Raw genomic sequence first — 19,802 nt, 5'->3', positions numbered from 1 at the left:
TATTCAGGGTTTTTCCGTAATTTTGGTTAGTCATTCCTAGTTTACACGCAAAATGTAGGGTGACAACTGACAATAAACGTCGGTAAGGTAGGAAAAATGGATTTTTTTTTATGCAACTAGTTACATAGAGACATGTGGCATAATTTTAAAACGCAATAAGTAGGTACCTAGATCATAATATTTATCTGTGTTTAGGCCAAGAGCTGATCACTAATGTATTTACGTCACCGTCGGTTATATTAATTGACGTCCACTGGGTTCGTTCAACGCACTGTTTTTATGTCTTGGCCAAACAGAGACGCAGAATTTCAACTTTGGCAACCTTGAAATCTTGCCAAAACTATATTCTAAAGTCCCGTGCCCCGATTCCATGTGATGGAGATATACACACATATTTATTTTAATTTAAATAAACAAGGAAATGCGGACAGCTATTTAAAGTAGGTTTGCAATTGAAGAAAAAAAATATATTACCATAGGTTGGAAGATAAAGAACGCGGCAATACGATTTTCTTAAAATTAGTCAATAATAACGTTAAAAAAAAGATTAGAAAAACAAAATTACTTCTAAGACCGTAAAGAACGATTGTGGAACTAAAAACTGTCTGGGACTGAACAGTCACTGAAGTGATATCATGATACTTCCTCAGTATTTTGAATTTGATATACCTATTCTTTAAAATAAATTGATATAATAATATGTAGTTCGTTGAACACATGGAATCAACATCGCCTACATATACTTATTGTATCGTAAGGTTATAGCCATATGGCTGCATTCACATAATAATATGATTCTCTATATTAACCGATATACTTAATATTTATTCAAGAATAATTCAGAGGCCTTGCTGTATGTTGGGGAGGAAACATTACAGGCATAGATGAAAATATCATTATTCTTAAGGTAGCATAATAATAAAGCAATCTAAAACGACAGGTAAGTATTTCAGACAAATAGTAGCGAAATTATAGATTACGTCTAATTTCATTAAAATAACCTTGGATGTATGAAAGTCGCTTCCTCCTCTCATGACCCACTTGCCATCAGCTAATATTTTAAATTCGTAAATATTTCACATTTCTGTTACATTTCATAATTCCACAAGCAAGCGATGAACACTTTATATTTTGAAATGTGCTCATTTGGTTATTCATGATCTTGCTGTATCATGTACGATGATTAACTCTGAAACACGGTAAAATTTGAGCCAACTCGTTGCAATGACTGTTTACGATATTTCCGCAAATAATATATTTGATTCAGATGAACACCGTTTTTTTTCAATAATTAGGTAATTGGTCATACAATTATACCTATGTGACTCACATAAAAATCACGAAACATTGTCACAAGAACGATTAATTAAGCTAGATGGTTTAATATGGTTTTTAACAGCAATGTTCAGCATTGTTTTTTGATATTGTTAAGAATCATACATACCTACTTGATAAAATTTGTATATTTTACAGTTTCTAGAATATTACAGTTTGGCGACATGATTTTGAATACAATGCATGTCTTTTGTTCTCGCGAGAGCAAAACGTGTTAATGACGCACAAATTTTTCCATAACGATATTTCGCAGTTTTTTTTCTTGGGAAACAGAGGTCGATCCTTTGTGCTATTTCAGGAAAACCTGGAGTTTCGCCAATTCCAAGCGGACTTTCGACGTATTTCGACGCAGGTCTTTGATCGGCTTCTTGTTAAAGGAAAATAGATCTTTAGTCCTTACATTATGCACGGAAATCCTTATCGTTAGGTGACCATGAATCTACGAATTTCAACAACGTGTTTTTAATGTTTCCTTTGTTTTTAAATACGAATAATAATCTAATCTAATTAACGCACACTGTACACATACCAATAAAAACTATATTCGTAAATAAACGTATCTAGTCTAAGGTATTCGATTAATTAGAAATATTTCACATTTTGTATGTGTTTGTACCGTTATCTTGGTTTTAAATACAGTTTAAAGACACGTACAAAGTAAAATATTTCAATATCGTGCTCGAATATAATAAATTTTGACTAGAGTATACATATCAAATTAATTATCTGGCTTAATGATGTTTCCTCATATTTATTAATTATTTTATTTCGTAATGGCCTGAATGTTTTTTTTTCAGGTTTTTATATAATAGGCTTATTTTCCTTATATTATATATCTAAAATATTGTTAATTTAGTCTATTTACTTATGCCATTTGCGCAATAATGTGGTGAATGTAAAAAGTTTCCTATCTGGTTTAACTATTTCAAAAGGATTTTAATAAAACACCATAGGTCACAATGAACAATGCATTTAATGGTATCGTATTATGAGCGGCCAGAGTCTACGTTATCTGTACAAAACAATTTCCCGCTCTCACGAAACAAGGGTCATCATAGCGACGACAAGCAAAGAGTTGCATCATAATTCATAACACCAAGTCAATTTCCCCATAGTCTATAAAGGTGTAGCTACACGTCATTAGTCTCATGCTCATGCCTTGTGTGCATGCAAGATCGTGTGGATGGGCCAGATTAAGAAGTAAGTGAGTCCGCGGCTCGTTGTTGTGCGAGTTGTGCAGCGGCGCAGCAGTGTAGCATCAGCGCGGTGAGCGCGCATGCGCGGCCCTCCCCGCCCTCCTCACCGCTTGCGTCTAACGTTGACAGCTCTTCACGAACTGCTTGTAACTAGAGAAATATATATTCATGAAAAAATTGATTAATAAATGCAGGCAAAATATTATTGTATCACCATATTTTAACTCCATGTTTAAAGCAAAATAAAGATTTATTTATTTACTTATTTGTTTAACAATAAAAATTTGATCTTATTTTTCAAAATCTATGATCAACTTTATAAATAAATTGGAATAACTCATGATATGTCTTCAGTTAAAATATATGACTCAGGAATCGCGTGACTGCTAATTGTATACCTTTTCTTTCAACCGTGGTATGTTTACGTCGGCTTCCGCCACATTCCCAGCATTTTAAATGTGCTGCGCCCAACTAAACCATACCTAGACCGAGTACTGGACGTACGACGTACGACGTGGGATTCAGGAAAGAAGTTTGACGGTTCTATAGCTCAAGAAGCCCATACCATGTCGTGTATCTGCGGCGCGGAGAGGCTAGCGGCCAGGTCGGGCGCGGAGTCCCTTGCGGCCGCGAGCAGCGCGTCGGGCGGCAGCGCGCTCCGCAGCAGCGGCGCCAGCATCGCGCGCACCCCGCCCCGCGCCGCGCCGCGCCCCGCGCCCCGCGCAGCCCACGTCGCCCCGCACCCGCCGAACGGGCTCGCCGCCTCCAGCGACTGCCTCCTTTGCGACACACACACTGCTCTTCAAACGTGTTGCTGCCCTCGTGCACGCATGCGGAGGGTACTTGACATGCATTGACAGTCGAGATTCGAGTATTTTGATAACACTCTATGAGTAAGTTGTAGAAGTGAAACTTCTTTAGGCGCGTTGAGAGTAAAAGGTCACGTCATGGAGTAAAGCGACGATTTTGGTATCTTTGAATCTAAAAAAGTTTCACTTCTGACACGTGTGCTCGGCACACGCGCTCTTTTTTTAAGTATGGGACATATCATCAAGATATATATCATTATACATATTTTTTTATTTTGTAAAAGTCTGTAGGTATCTTACGGAATAAGAATTTAAGGTTTCGTGAAAGCAATAAATTACGAGTAATTTTAGGAAATTAACTTTCCATTCCATTTAATCAAAAAAGCATTCTTACATTCATAGAATAATATCTAATTTCAAACATATAAGTAGTCTACATGTTTGTCTACCTGGGTGTGTGGCTCGGGGAGGGTGGGAGCGATCTCGAGGAGGCATTGGCTTTAGGCGCAGACAGGGAGTGTGCTGAGCCGGCGCGCCGGAGCCCTGCAACCAGCGCACTCATTGCTCCACCGACTACATCACAAACAAAACGCATTGGTTCTCTCTGCCCTCGTAAACTAACATTGGACATGCATACAGGAAATAAATTCGACGTAAATGCAAATTACCATGGAAAACTTTACTCTCATAATAGGCCAATACTTACTGTGACAAGCTTGGGAACAATATAGACGAAATTTACACAATACATACGCAGACAATGAACATCACATAATAGTTTCAACGATTACGATCACAATACGGTGGGGATGCGCGAGGCAATCTGGCCGATCTTAGATTTGAGATCAGAAATGCATTGCATTGTTCAATTTCTCAACGTGAATCCTTGAAATCAGAACAATTACGTTAATGAAGTTTCTTAATGAGGAATTTGGGGGTAAACACATTAACTGGTACGATTAATCAGAATTAGTAGGTGTTACATATGACCTAGTGCGGGCTATTAGGTGTGCGATAATTGGATACACTCGAGAAAGCACGGCGAAATTGCGTTGGGGTTTTATTGAAATATATTTTCGAAAGGGTGGCAACACTGAGTTATATGATATGTTACAAAACCAAATTTCTTAAGTCACGTCATGGGCTGGATTGCACAGCACTTTATGAGTAATTTAAAGAGCGTTGTCTAATTGTTTTGTAGTTACATTTTTCATTATGAATTTGTTTTTTTTTTATTTGAACTTTGCATTAACGGCCAATCCATAATATGGGCATGAGATATGGACATTGCAACTTATGCGTGTCTAGTTTGGGTCATAAACAAAAATAAAAATCAAAACCTGCTGATAGATATCGAGGAAAATCCAGGTGCTAACTACCACTCCTCAGTATTGAATAGCTCGTCTGTACACAAAAAGAAGCAAATCAGAAATATTAAAAATGTAAGCAAGTGCGAATAAAATAACAGTGAAATATTTAACAGTTAAATATGGTTGTTATAGCTTTAGTTTCGTTCTAGCTATAGCTTAATTTAATCGAAACATTTTTTTTAATAAAGTCAGTTATGTTTAAAAAAGCAAGCAGATAAATGTACTTGTATGTGTTAATTATAAAGTCAAGTGCAATAATTAAGTACTTAACTAAATTACGGCTTTATGACAAAGTGCTTAAATTATTGCTTACTAGCTAAAAAAATGATTGATAAAAAATAAACCAACAGTTAACTATAGCATATAGCTGTAGCTGTGAAACAAAGTCTATTAAAATAAGATGTCAAATATAAAACGCAAAATCTACGCTCCATAGTATGTAAGAACAATACCTTCTTCGTGAACATCAAGGGAATCTTTTCTTTCTGCTTTCTCATCATCATCAGAGTCAGGGTCGATGACATCAGCCTCAGTCATGATGAGTTCTGGAGGCTGGCACCCTGAACCCGTTGATGATTCTGTGATGAAAAATGTAGAGGTTAATTTGTAGGTTGATTCCTTTTCCTCATATAATTATTCAATAAGTGATTTCGAAATTTACCTTAGAGAATGCTTCCTAGAAAACATTAAAAATTCTGAGAATACTGATGACTTCTTTAAAATTTTATAGGTATGTAACACCATAACATCTTGTAGATCTTCATGTCATCTAATCTTATATTTCCTACCACAGGATGTAAAAACATGGTCAATTGGATTACGTTTTTACCTTTCTTTGTAGTTTTGATAAAATAAAATTAGCGATAAAATAGCGATTTCCAACCATTATAATATGGGTAACTAATACTTGTAAATTTTACTTTAATTACAAAATAATTTTAATTATTTAGCGGACAAATCGAAAAGATTGACTTGAGTTAATATATAAATCAATTTTTTCCTTGAACATCTCTATTGCGATTAAACTGACGTAAAGAAAATAAATCGCATAAAAACGTTCGAATTAATTAAGTCCAGTTACCAAGGTTATAATCGAGAGGCAGATTTTATAATGAACTGTATGTTTTGTATGAAAAAATTATATTGCACTGTATTTCTCCATGTTTTTGCGAAAATCGCACGAAGCGCTTTAATAACCGTTTATATCACTTACGACTTACGAGATATAAAGTAGAGCACTAGTTTTCCGCAAATTATTCACGCAAGAGTATCTGGGTTTATATGAATGTATCAGTCATCTCTTAAATTCCTATCACGATAGTTTTTATTGTTTTAAGAACACAATGCGTTAAGATCGTAATATTCATTGTTATTATGTAATTGCCGAGTATCTTTAAAACGAGTTGTGTTACGTTATTTTTATGGATTCTCGTATTGATACGAAGCAGATTTATAAAAAAAAATGACTCATTATTATTTATATTTCCAAGAAAATAAGATAGAAAAGAGATTGTGTACTTTCAAATTCTTCTTCTTTTTATGATTCTTAAATTTTAATTTCAAGGCGGTCCAAAATGAAAGCGGGAAAAATAAACAAAACAAAACCAAGCTGTCAACATTAATTAACAGTCATAATTAACTTAATCGCTGTCTAATGCGTTTTTCCCAGGAAAAAAACATTAGCACTTTGCATCCAGGAAAGTCAGTGACCGAATCCAACGTTTACATACGCATGACTTGGCTGAACGAAGCAAAATATTTGGCAAAATATCAAGGTGTATTTTAAACCCGGACACGTGCAAAAACATGCCCTTTTCAAGTATAAAATATGTATTTACGCACACGAAACTGTAACAAATACATTGAATATTCCAATTTGTTTGGATGACAGTCGTGAATTATATACGCGGTAGCTTATTTAAAAAATGATTCGCTCTTGCCAAGATAATTGGTTACACGCAATTTAACATCAATATTATAGGTATTTATTATATTTAAGACAATATTACAATAATAATAAATTATATTTTTTTAATGCTTTTGTAAATTTTGTTTAGATTAGATATTTTATTGAAAAACAACAAGTCTCCTGACGCTGACGGGTAAAAAACATACGCTACGAATTTAGAACCTTCCGACGTTATGGGAACATCGGTTAAAACATCTAGACTGTTTTCGTCACAATAACCCATTTAAGTAGGTACATATACATAAATATACTAAAATGACGAAAAAGTACGACCACAAATATAACAGAACGATAAGAATCTTTAAATTAATCTTTATTAAGGAAACGCCGGGCATTTATTAAACTGAATCAGAATGTTTCTATAAACAACTTGTTGACATACTATAAGGTCTTTCCACTTTCGCTTTTCAAAGACTTCTTTGTGCGTTCTGCACATCATGTGTGAAAAGTTTATAGTGTAATAATAATATTTATAGAGTTCCTACATTTGCAACGTGAAGTGTTTACATCATAAATTGGCACATTACTTATCTACTGCGAAGGATATAATTAGAGTGAAGCTAGAAAAAAAGTCTTCGGTTACCGTTGCTCTTAATTACAGCAATATAATATTAGGTAACTTTTGGAGAACGAACGAAATTACAGAATTATAGAAATTACACAAAATACGAGGTTTATTTTTGTACAGGTAAAAATGTGAACTGATTGCTGCTTTTTTCTCTGATAAGATCGTTTTTAAATAACATTGCTTTGTGTTCTCTTTTCCTTATTTCCAGAGCTAAAGATGACAAGCAAGTTTTGCCTGACCAAATTTTCACCGAAATCTTTCATAGCCAAATTGAAATACTAAAAAATATTTAGTCGTAAAATACTCACGCAGCTTAGCGCACTGGACTTGTACCTATATTGCAACCTAATAAGGTTGTTGCAATAGCAACATAATTATATTTATTTTATCAAATACATAATATATTATTCGTGTAAAAATTAATTTCAAAATAGTGTCATACTTGGCAAGAAGTTTAACTACTTATGTAACATTTGTTCCAAATTATAGCTAAAATATTATTGCGACGCGGACGCCGCACGTCCATATTGCAGTATACCTATTTATAGGCTTCGCTTGTAAATACATAAACACAAATATTATAACCTCGAAATTAGAGTATAGGTAATATAAATATCTTCTCTATCAATTTAAAAATTCTCGTGTCACAATGTTAGTAACCATACTCCTCGGAAACGGCTGGACCGATTCTAATGTATGCCTATTGGGTAGATCTGAGAATCGGCCAACATCTATTTTGTTTGCAGGTACAGCTAGTTGTATCTATAAGAAAAGTATCATGACTGCATTTAGACTTATACAGTATACTTTTGGTTCTGTGATAAGTTCCAAAGTACCTACGTGTAAAATATATATCAAATTATATATTAAACTACAAAAAATAAATAACATACCTCGATCTTGTTTCGGCACACATGGAGAGGATTCTTGACACTTGGCAACACATTTCTTATGGCAACACAGCCCGCAGTTCCGACATTGCATCGCGTCCTTCAGCCAGATCTAAGGAAGAAATAGATTATTTCAGTAAATAAATTGAGAAACTACTATACAGGGTGTCCCACTGTTGGTATACTAAGCCCAAAGGAGGTTATAGTTTTGCATACGCTGAGTACGTAAAAATACTTATAAAATTCCAGACACAGTATTTTTTCAAATAGATGAATTCTTAAAACTCTATGTGTACACCCCTAACAAGCAACCCGCCCAGCTTTGCTAGCAGCACGTGACCTATCGTTTAAGATTATGTTTTCATAGACAAAATGCTCACATTAGCGAAGCGGTATATGCCGCCTGCGCGAAGCTAGAGAAGAAAACATGGATTTTCAGGAAAAATTTAGCAAAGTTTTTTTTGATGTAATTTTGTTGTTTAAGTATTACTTTCGTGATCAGTGTATGCAAAACTACAAGCCCCTTCGCGCTTAGTATACCAATAGTGGGATACCCTGTATACATAATTATATTGCAAGAATGTGCTAAAGTGCTCATTTCGCATTATATGTATTACTGTAAGTGTTATGATCACTTGGAAGGTGTGAATTTACTGAATTGGCACGGAACTTTGATAAATGTACAAAGTTTGAATTAAATCTGTCTCTTTAAAGTTTGTCAAAATCGTATAGAGGAAAATAAACGACCGAGAGCGGGTAGTTGAAAAAAAAAAGACGTTGGTCGCTCAATATAAGTTGTGGTCCATGTAAAAAACGCTCGAATTTTTTCGTAGAATAATCTTATCAGGCCATTAAATAGTACATATGTTATTATTGGTCATTAATTCAAAATTTGTTTTAATTAGGCATAGTTGATTCCGATTTATCATGCATGTATAAGGGTCATGCATGTCAGTAGTTGATTATTTGATGATCAAATCACCAATGCTAAGTTTCTAATATATTTACGAAGTCGTGTGCAGCTGGTGTAGGTACGGCGCGGGAAGGGGGTGTACCACCACCCTCCCACTCCCACCACACTAGTGCATCATCGATACATAGGCAGGGTAAAAAACCCGCGTGTAGAGCTTGTAGCTTGGACTGTTATAGTTACCTTCTTGTTACAGAAGTCGCACTGCGTGGACCGATGGAAGTGCGTCCTTACGAAGTCATGTGCGGCTGGCACAGGGGTGGCTCGGGAAGGGGGTGCGGGGGCCCGTGCGCGGGGGGCACTACGAGCTGCACCACCGCCCTCCCACTCCCACCATACTAGTGCATCGCCGAAGCATAGACAGGGCTCGAACCCCGCGTGGGACGCTAGCTTGTGGCTTTTGCTGTTGGGAATTAGACTTGTCATTTTGACTTGGCCAGTTGTCTATCTATAAACCTGTCAAGTATCTATACACACATAACAAACAAACAAACAAAAATACTTTATTGTGCACCACAGATAAAAGTACAAGTAAGGACACAATACATTGTTAATTAAAAGAGCACAACAGGCGGTCTTATCGCTCAGACAGCGATCTCTTCCAGACAACCTGGTGGACAAGGAGACGCAGTGCAAAAGTAGTAAAATAAACAGGGCAAAGTGCACTAAAAACAGAAAAAATACTACTAAAATATATATAATATATTTATATATAGATATTAATTATTAATATAAGCATACAAATATACATAAACATAGATACACATATACATACATAATATAACTATATAAATAGATACATACATATATATTACAATATGAAAATACACATACATAAATAAATACACATACATAAAATAAAAAACGCACACCGACGCAATTGACTAATAAAATAAATAATTAATTACCAACTAATTCGATAAATAAAATTGCTTCAGTAAGTTTTTGAACGTAGATAGAGATTGAGCTGCTCTTATGTCTAAGGGTAACGCATTCCAAAGTCTAAAGGCACGCACAGTGAACGAAGAATTGTAAACGTGATTGACATGCGGTGGCATTGCTAGACGATGTTTATTAGAGAAACGCGTCGGGTTGACGTTAGACACAAGGAACTCAAATCTCTCTTTTAAGTATCGCGGAGTTCTCGGATCGAACAGAACACAGTACAGGAGGTGAAGGATATGAGTATTTCGGCGAAGACGGATGGGAAGCCATTTGAGCTTAGTGCGAAACTCGGAGACGTGATCGTATTTGCGCAAGCCAAACACAAATCTTATGCAGAAATTCTGAAGGCGCTCAAGGCAGTCTAGGTGGTATTCGTAGAGGTCAGGATAGCACGCATCAGCATAATCTATGATAGGTAAAAGGAGTGTTTGGACGAGCGCAATCTTAGTCGGTATCGGCAGAAAATTACGTAAGCGACGGAGCGAACCCGCAGCAGCAAAAACCTTTCTACGAACCTCCTTTATTTGGTGATTCCAAGATAGACACGAATCAATCCAAATCCCCAGACACTTAATTTCGGAACTATACGGTATGGCAATCCCATCAACTATTACCCTAGGCAAAGTAGAAAAGTCTATTTTGGATACAAAGTATTTCGTACCGCATATTATACTTTGCGTCTTTTTTGGGTTTACATTTAGGCCGTGACTAAAACTCCAATCAACAATAGTGGATACGTCGTCGTTCATTTTAGCAATAGCATTCGGCAGGTCTTCAAGCGAAGTGTGACAATAAATTTGAAAGTCGTCGGCATACATATGATAGAGAGAAGTGATGTTGAGGGATATTGAATTAATAAATAAACTAAAAAGAAGAGGAGAAAGCACACCGCCTTGCGGAACACCAGCAGTAACGTCAGCCCAAGAGGAAAAAGAATTATCAACTTGGACACGCTGCTGGCGTTCCTGTAGATAACTACGAAACCAATCAATATCTGTTGGAGATATGTTAAGAGAACTAAGCGTGCTGAGACCATGATATCCTGGTCAACTGTATTAAAAGCATTACTAAAATCTAGAGATGTTAGTAGCGTAAGCTGTTTTTGATCCAAATGAAAGCGAATGTCGTCAGTGACTTTAACTAGAGCAGTAACCGTGCTATGACCAGGACGAAAACCGGATTGGAAAGGATTAAGGAGATCATACTTATTAAGGAAGACGCTAAGCTGCTGTTGTACTAATATCATCACATATCATTAAACATTGAGATAACTTTATCTATTGTTGCAGGAAATTGATCTTATTCTCTACTACTCTACAAAAAATCTATTTTTAAATTTCCATGTCAAAATTTTTAATTATTTTTAAAGTTATCTATAAATGTTCTGAAATATTACATTTTGAAATAAGCTAATTTAAAAGAGTACGTACCTAAATTTTATATCAACATCGGGTGGTAAGAATTGATATCGCTTCAAATGATGAGGAACTGTTGAATCTTGACATTCTGAAAGTAAAGCAGCTAGTGGAATATTCAAATATCCCAACAGTACTTCTTCTTTTTCACCAGGTACTGTGACCCAAACGTTAATGTTAAGATATTTGTGATTCTCATTTAGCTTAAAGTCAGTTTCTTCGTCGAAGGGTATGATAGGTTTTAACTGGACGCTTTTAGTCCAAAACATTTGGCAAATTTCTACATGTTCGGTTTGTCTCGGTCCTCCAGTTTCAAAGGCTTGTTCGTCTTCATCTACAGTCACTTCCTTCTCTGATACTCTGCATTCTGAAGAATCTGTCCTTATGATTGGAATGTCTGGATGTTTGACGGTTTTATTCGTTATCGTTGCTTGTCTCAACGGTGTGCTTGCGCCTGACGCGGGAGGAGTGCTCCCAGCTGAACTATCGGAAGACTTATTTTCCACAGAACATCTACGTTTACGTAAGCCAAAGTTCGTGGGACCTATTTGATCGGTGACTTTAGTGAGTTGACGAGCTATTTCAATTTTCTGTTTTCCTTGTGTGTCATTATCGTTTTGGGGTTCTATCGTTTTAGATGGTGAATCTGTTTCCTGTAAAACAAATAATACAAGTCAATCACAATTGGTGGTGGTTGTTCGTTTAATAATTATTTTTCATTAACCTTTGACAGTTCGGATTCATACAATAAATTTGATCATATTCCACACGTTTGGTAAAAATTATGTCAGTCAAAATTTAAACAGAGATATAATAATTTCCTATCACTTTTACACAGAGAAACAGAAGATTTTGTACTATTTACAAACCATAAAATAAGTTAAAATTACGTGTATATTGTTCTTCGAAGCCGCAGACCGCATGCCTTGCAACCGCACCCCCTCCATAACCTCAGAGACCCTTCGGAACGAGAAGTTAGTGCGCAGTCGTTTTGGCTCATCATCTCTTCGGGTAGCACCACCTGCTCCCCCGCGTCTTACTCGCACTGTTACTGCGCGACGTTCCACACTTCTGAGCAGTTTGCCTACCTATTTTTAGAACGAAATATTTGGTCAGTTGTAAAATCCAGGGAAAGAAAACGGGGCTATTTGTTATCAGACAATAATGGCCGATTTCATAGCTTCCGGATATCAGGGACACTATCAGCAATTGATGAAACTAGCTCTTAAAGTAGGTTTTAAATTTTAGATAAAGATACCATGTATTAACATTAGATTTATACACAGTTTTATACAGTTTCCATTCGAAGAAAATATTCAGTGTGATAAAATTATTTTATACATAAGCTATTCTCTCTCCCTAGAGTGTTTGTCATTAACATATTTACACAAACCTGAGCAACATTAGCAACTGGCTTGTTATCTATAGCCAGTACGACATCATCTCGGCGCAGATCAGCTCTATACGCCGGTGACATGGGCACCACAGTGTCCACTAGCACCACCCCCACTCCCTGGCAACACACGAGCCCGAGCGGTCCCGTTACAGCTGGCAACACTACGTCTAGCACTAGCACGCCACGGCGTAGTGATACCTAAAATAATGAGTAGTTTAATAGAGCGCTTTAAATTAAAACGATTATAAGATTTAGTATTTTTACTAAAAAAAAAGACGTGTGGCACTCGGGGACTGCCGCGGTAAAGCTATTGCATAGCATGCCTTCAAGCCACACCTCCGTGCCCGTCGGAGTGGGGAGCGTGAGGTTTTTTCGTTACGGAATTTCTGGATTCGGTCCCCGCGCTCCAGGCCCGCGATAGAAGCTATGCAATAGCTTAAAAAAATATGTTAGCTGTATAATCTAATGAATTTGTTCTTACGGCCTTTTGAAAATAATAGTCCTTTTGAAGTAAAACTTCTTTTAGACGCATTGAGAATAAAATTTCAAGGTCGCGTCATCGCAATACCGTCACGACATAGAGTAAGGCGTCAATTTCAGTATCTTTAAATCTTGCCAAAGTTGTTTCACTTCTGACACGTGTGCTCAGCACACACGCTCTTTTTTTAACTACCTATCAACTTCTTCAATCATAATAAGCTGTATACTACTCGCGTTATAGGCATACAAGACTACAATAGCATCTGTGAAATGAATTATTTTAACTTACCCAAGCATGAGAATCCACCGCTAACGCAGCTCGAACTATCCCATTATTTCCTGACCAATAAAGTCTGCTCACTTCCACGAGTCTTACAGTAAGTCGTCCGTGAGGAGTCGGTCCATCTTCACCTTCTGTACTCCCTGGCTCAGATTTTGGAAAGAACGGTTTATACCTATAAATAAAGCAGAAGAATAAATAAAGCAGAATAATATTTCAGTAACTCGATTAACTAGTTCAAGTTTCAATTATCGAGCTCATGATCAACTTATCGAGCCGATTAACAAGAAATTACCAGTATGGAAATTTAGACGGTCAATTATTCATGTGGAGCTGGAACTCGTTTTTTACTTGTCTATGTCAGTCTTCTTTTTTAAGGCACAAATAATTTAGTTCACTGTTTTTCATATGGAGGTAAAAGATGAAAAACATACATGCCTTGTTCTAATTTAGTACCGAGATTAACTTTACCTATTTAAATCGAATTGTTTGCAATCCTACATCTTGTACGTCATTGATAATGCGGAAGATCAATGTGACCTAGCGCTATTGAGACAAAAACGCAGCAGAAATGTTGTTTAGTACTTTAGTACCATATAAGGGTTATACCGTTTGTAATTATTAGGAAGTGTATGTCTCTGTGGGGCCGCTTGTCGTATATGGGCAGCGACTAGCGCAGCGAGTCTTGAGAGAGAATTATCTCTCTTGAAAACGGCTTCACACGTGCAATTTCAGATTTAAGGGATCAAAAGCAATCAGGATAAAAAAAGCAGAAATATTTAGTTCTTGTCAGGCCATACCGTATTTTGTAATTAGAAAGCGTATGCCTCTGAGCGACTGCTCACCTTATAATATTGGCTGTGACTAGCGCAGCGAGTTGCGGCTTCAGCTAACTCCCTTGAAAACGACCTTACACGAGCAAATCCTCTTGGGGGACCAAGAGTAATTGGGATAAAAACAGCAGAAATGTTTAGTAGGTGTCAGGACCATACCGTATTTTGTAATTAGGAAGCGTATGCCTCTGAGCGACTGCTCTCCTTATATGTGCAGCGACTAAAGCAGCTAGCCTTGGCTTCAGCTGTCTCCCTTGGAAGCGGCCTCGCACACGCAGCTCCAATTTGGGGGGAGTTTCAAACGCAAGTGCCCAGTGCGTGTAGGGCGTGCGACGGAACATCACTCGGACGTTGCCGCTGATGCTTTCAACTGCATTGGAAGCAAAACATTTAACGGATTCAAAACTTGATTTAATTTCTGTACAATATAAGAATAAGAATAAAATAAATTCATATCATATAAAAGATACAAAATGTCGCCTACATTGCAGCGAACATGGTCATTGGCTGACTGTCTAACCAACTTAAATTTTTAAATGCATAACATTCGCAAAAGAAATGTGAAGACAAAATCCGGATATGATGTAATTTTTGCAATCTGTCCATGATTTTACAACAGTTCATCCAAATTAAAAACTTTGATTTTGACTACGTAAAAACGTTTAAATTCAACTAAGAATACGCAGATAGTCAAACAAACAAGCAAAGTAGGTAACGTGAATCAGGCGGTTATTCTTACCAGTGATAGATATGTTAGCTATCTTTCCCAGCAGCATAACTGCATCAACTTCGATTCTAAAGCTGCCATCGTATGATAAATCTAGCCGTAAGTCCAAAGAACGCAGTCGAGCTCCATCTTCTTCAAGTTCACCACTTACAAGGCGAAGGTTTGAAATGCTGGGAAATTCTGTACCTACTTCTAATGACCGCAACTGAAATAAAAATTAAATGAATGATTTTCCCTGGTACGTACTTGTGTTTTCAAAACTAGCCATCAATCATAATACCGTTCATCTATATTCAATATAAGTTATTCCTCACTTTTATGGCAACAAGAACATGTCCATTGATATAGTATTGCAATAAATTTTCATGACCATGTTACGAACGGAAGGTTTCCATACTTTTAGAGCCGTCTGTGTCTTATCTATACTCAACGTTTATGAAAGTTTTATGTTATAGTTGAGAGTCTTGAGACCTGTACCAATTTATGAAACGACACGTAAGACGAGGGTTTCCCTCATAAATGCATAATAATAAACCTAAAGGCACAGGTACTAAAACCGGTATCCTTTCCGTGTTTGATAGCGGTTGACGAGACACTTACATTCATAATATGTACATACAATGATATAAGACAAATTTGATTGGCGAATTTTTCTATTTCTAAAATTTTTCTCACCGTTAGCGATTCGAAGATCTTTCCAGAAGAAGTTTTGGCCAGTAACTCAGCCAGTTCATTAGCCATACGCCTTCTCAACCATCGCGTATCCGCTGTACTTTGCTGGAAAATGAATTGCAGCATGGCGTTGAGTGCCCCTTCGGGAGTACTGCCCGCGCCGCGCGTTAATTCGTTCAGGATCTCCTGGAAGTAATCTTCATTTTTAGCTAATGGTGAAATAAAATAATAAGTCGCCTTCTCAAACCCTTTTTACAAAGTGTTCGAAACGTTCCCAACGTTATAATGATCGTCTAAAAAGCCATAAAAAATCTTTGATTTCTCAGTGAAGAAAACTGGCCAAATCTAAGGCTTTTTTAATACTAATTATAAATTTCACATAGAAAAATAACAATCATAACTTTTAATTAGTTACGACTTTACTTTAATTTTATTTTATGCACTTATTTACTGCATCGTTTTTTCAGGTAAAAATGTTAATTGAATAAGTTAGTAAACATGAAGTGTCTCTTTATGCTCGCCGACCGGAAATTAAGGCGAAAGAGATTAAAGAGCAAGTGATTGAAAGGAAATGACGTTGTAAAGGCAAATAAATCCTCTTTGCTAGAAAATTCAATATAAAATTAATTAAATTTTGTAGACTGTGGTAGCGGTTTACTAGCTATACAGTTTTAGTACATTTTGGAACTAACATCGAACATCGAACCGATATTTGCAAATATTGGGCCGAAAAAGTTAAGCGTAAAGTATAGGACATAAAATATTATAATACTTACAGGTGGCAAAGTAATGGGAATGCTAAAATCTTCCTCCATGGGAGTCTTCTTCTCAAAGGGTCGTATAAAGTACAGGAACAGTGCTATCGGCACGGCGAGCGCCGACACCGCTCCAAACAGCGCTGACATTACCAGCCACCACCAGTCCGGCATATTGTTTATATTTACTACCTGATTAAAATATATATTCAAACAAAACATAGCTTTATTTGATACGAACTTAGGGGTTCTACAGTCTAAAAAGCACAATTTTTACAATTTTGTTGTAATTGCTAAAAAAATCGATAAGAATATATTTTTATGTTCTAAACCTACACTTAATCGGCCAATTGGTATTGTTAATTTAGGATGTAATTAATTTAAAAGTAAGACTGATCCTACTATAAGATAATTTCTCTTACGAATTGGAGATATAAGTTTATTAAAGAATACAGACTTGGATTCAAATTTCATCTCATAAATTCACATATTCCTCTGCGATGTATATGAATGTTTAATTACGCTACGGTTTTAACTTATTTGTGTACAGCGACCAAAATCAATACATGTAGCACTTTTAAATGAAACAGCAGTATGTGATCACTTTAAATTACGATACGTTCATTTCAATTTATCCAGTACCTACAACATAATAGAGTCTCTCTTAATAGTATAGATATATCTAAGTAATTTTTGTTTACCTATGCGTTTATATTAATTCTTTAAGTTGCATATTAGAGCTTTAAAAATTAGCATTTGATAAAGCTCTCTACTCATAGGCATTTTCCGGCATGAAAAATTTATAAGTCGACAAGGTGTCGAGTTGATCAAAAAGTTTTCTTTTTACTTTTTATTATGTAAATGTGAGGTAATAAGGTATGTTAATGACCACTTTCTTCTGGGAAATCAAAGCGAAACTGGGAAATCTGATAAATAGAGTTCTATTAACTATGTACCTAAAGTCAACCTATTCTAAAGGCATGCCAAGTACGAAGATCTGCGATCGTCTAAAATTGAACCTCTGCTAATAACAAACTTTATATTGATTAATCAGCTTATTTTTCACGAATACATTAGCATATCTCTATCATAGTATTGAAGCTCAACAGTTAAATTAACAAAATACCAAAAAATAGGCTAATTTTAGAAACGAAGTCTTGGCGGAAACATCCCAATGTCAACCAAAAGTATTTATTTATGATATTTACTCAAATGTATAAAATATTATTGCAGAAATGCAGCATGTAACATTTTAAGCTTCTTTACAAATAGGTAGCTTTTGATGAATTGCCACGTCAAATACTAGACAGTTGACTCAGCACAACAGCACTCAGCCATTTCTTGTAAAGCCCGCTTGAGATGAGATTATTTACGGTAAATATTTATGTTTGTTATAATATGTTATTTGTATGACAACAAACAACCAGACAATTCAATGTAGAGCGTAGACTTGGTAAGTAACCGTTTGGTTTATTGAATACAAAGCCTGTTTGATCTATAATATTATTTAAAATGAACAAATATGTAAACGATGTATAACAGGACAAATAATTACAAACCATTGTTACTAAGACTGTTGTTAAACGCGATTGAATATTACATATTAACACATAAGCCTATAAAATAAAGCAAGGTAAAATAACGTTTATCTTGTATGTTTTCATTTGTTGAGTGTACTATTGTTTATCCGCTAATCCCCTGAAATCTCGTCTAAAGGCGCGAGAACACGTAAGCAAAACGGCTCAATGTTATGCTTTCCGAGGATACGAAGATAGATCGTAAGCGCCTGGCAATAATTATTGGGCAAATATGAAAACATCTATCGTTGTATCGTCTATGTTTCATAAAATTTACTGTGACAAATTTGTATCTCGTGTAAATGAAAAAGAGAACATCACCAAAATTGGATGATTTTGAAAAAAAATCTAAAATATTATGTTTTTAAAATGTATTTTATCTAATCCTTACGTAGGTATTTTTATTTACATTAGTTGTTTTGTTATTACTACACCCTATATTCATTCATTATATCAAGCTAATTTGCATATGTTATAGGCAATTACTTATAAATATAATTGTTACAGGTTTTTTAAGTGACGAATTGCGTGACTTCCTAAATAATAAAGCTTCATTATGTACGTGATACCTAGAACGCTATCTAGGTATACACCTTGTTATTTTTAAAGTGTTTTTAATATAAATTTAATATCAAATAGTACCATAGTAAGTATATATAAAATAAATAAAAATATTTTTAAATGCAATAAAAATATCTGCATTGGCTCTACATATTATGCCGGTGCAAAAATTTTCAAAGCTAAATAAATTCGGCAACGCTTACTGAAACATCCATTGAAATCATGCACTAATTCCACACATTATAAGGTTTATTTTTAAACACACCCTCACACCCGTGTTCACACGTCCCACATCACACTCAAATATGAAAGAAACATCGAGTTTGTTACGCCAACTCACCTGCTAACAGATTTACCTAAAAACAATATCCTCTACATAATTATCCTTAATCACTAAACAACAATTGACATAGAACTTTAAAGGTCATTTAAATTTTAATTTACAGTTCTTTATCTAATGGTAGGGTTTAATTCTAGGGAAATTATAGGTGGATGCATTTTAGTGCCAGCCGGAAAACCGGCGGCGGACGAAACTCCCTGCGTCACTGAGACGAGCTGTGAAATTGTTATGTTGATAAAACACCACAAAATTGCTCTGAGCATGCGCGGACTTTTACCAATTGAGCTAAAGTTCATACGAGGTGGAGCGTGTCACGGTCTGATAATTATCCCGTGCCCTTTAATTAACTTAGCATTATTTGATTTAACAAACATTTACACTATTGTTACGATCAATTTTATTGGGTTGTAGACTTTTCTCGGTACACAAAACGTTGATTTGTTAATTTGCGTGACGTTGTAAGGACGCTTGCGCGCGTGCCGAATCAATAGGCGACCCCTGATAGGTAACAGGTAGGATGGAAACTACTGATAGAGGCATACGTTTGACAGAGACAGATCGAAATCACTTTATAATAAGTATTATTGTGATACATATACATCAACCTTGTATATGTATGCCACAATATGGAATAGATTTTATGACTTGTTCAAATGTGGATAGGTAAAATATGGTACAAACAAAAGAGATGCGTAGAGATTGGAATTCGTACCT

General features: G+C 35.8%; 1 protein-coding gene across 14 annotated transcripts; it reads right to left on the bottom strand.

Annotated features, from left to right (window-relative positions):
- Nucleotides 1-2,289: 2,289 nt before the first annotated feature.
- On the bottom strand, nt 2,290-19,282 carry Pdzd8 (PDZ domain containing 8). Of its 14 annotated transcripts, none has more exons than XM_089714011.1 (15): nt 19,089-19,282; nt 16,632-16,802; nt 15,859-16,041; nt 15,196-15,388; nt 14,616-14,826; nt 13,633-13,798; nt 12,861-13,061; nt 12,358-12,555; nt 11,483-12,120; nt 9,291-9,510; nt 8,141-8,249; nt 5,163-5,288; nt 3,790-3,913; nt 3,097-3,310; nt 2,290-2,681 (listed from the first exon to the last, which is right to left on the bottom strand). In XM_089714011.1, exons 2-15 carry the CDS (start codon nt 16,782-16,784, stop codon nt 2,529-2,531), a joined length of 2,889 nt encoding a protein of 962 aa, XP_089570137.1. In that variant the 5' UTR covers nt 16,785-16,802; nt 19,089-19,282; the 3' UTR covers nt 2,290-2,528. The 14 variants fall into 14 exon arrangements, 12 of the variants coding, with proteins under 12 accessions (XP_089570137.1, XP_089570112.1, XP_089570117.1 ...); XM_089713986.1 differs by lacking the exon at nt 19,089-19,282 and adding an exon at nt 18,952-19,040; XM_089713991.1 differs by lacking the exon at nt 19,089-19,282 and adding an exon at nt 18,952-19,040 and having other exon boundaries at nt 3,097-3,307.
- Between the last annotated feature and the right edge of the window lie 520 nt (nt 19,283-19,802).

Source organism: Colias philodice, chromosome 3 (genome assembly GCF_061535455.1).
Source record: "Colias philodice isolate Cphi_HAF_F1 chromosome 3, ilColPhil1 Martin Lab GWU primary, whole genome shotgun sequence".
Taxonomy (NCBI): domain Eukaryota; kingdom Metazoa; phylum Arthropoda; class Insecta; order Lepidoptera; family Pieridae; genus Colias; species Colias philodice.
Note: the sequence above shows the minus strand (reverse complement) of the source record. Positions and strands in the feature narration are given on the sequence as shown.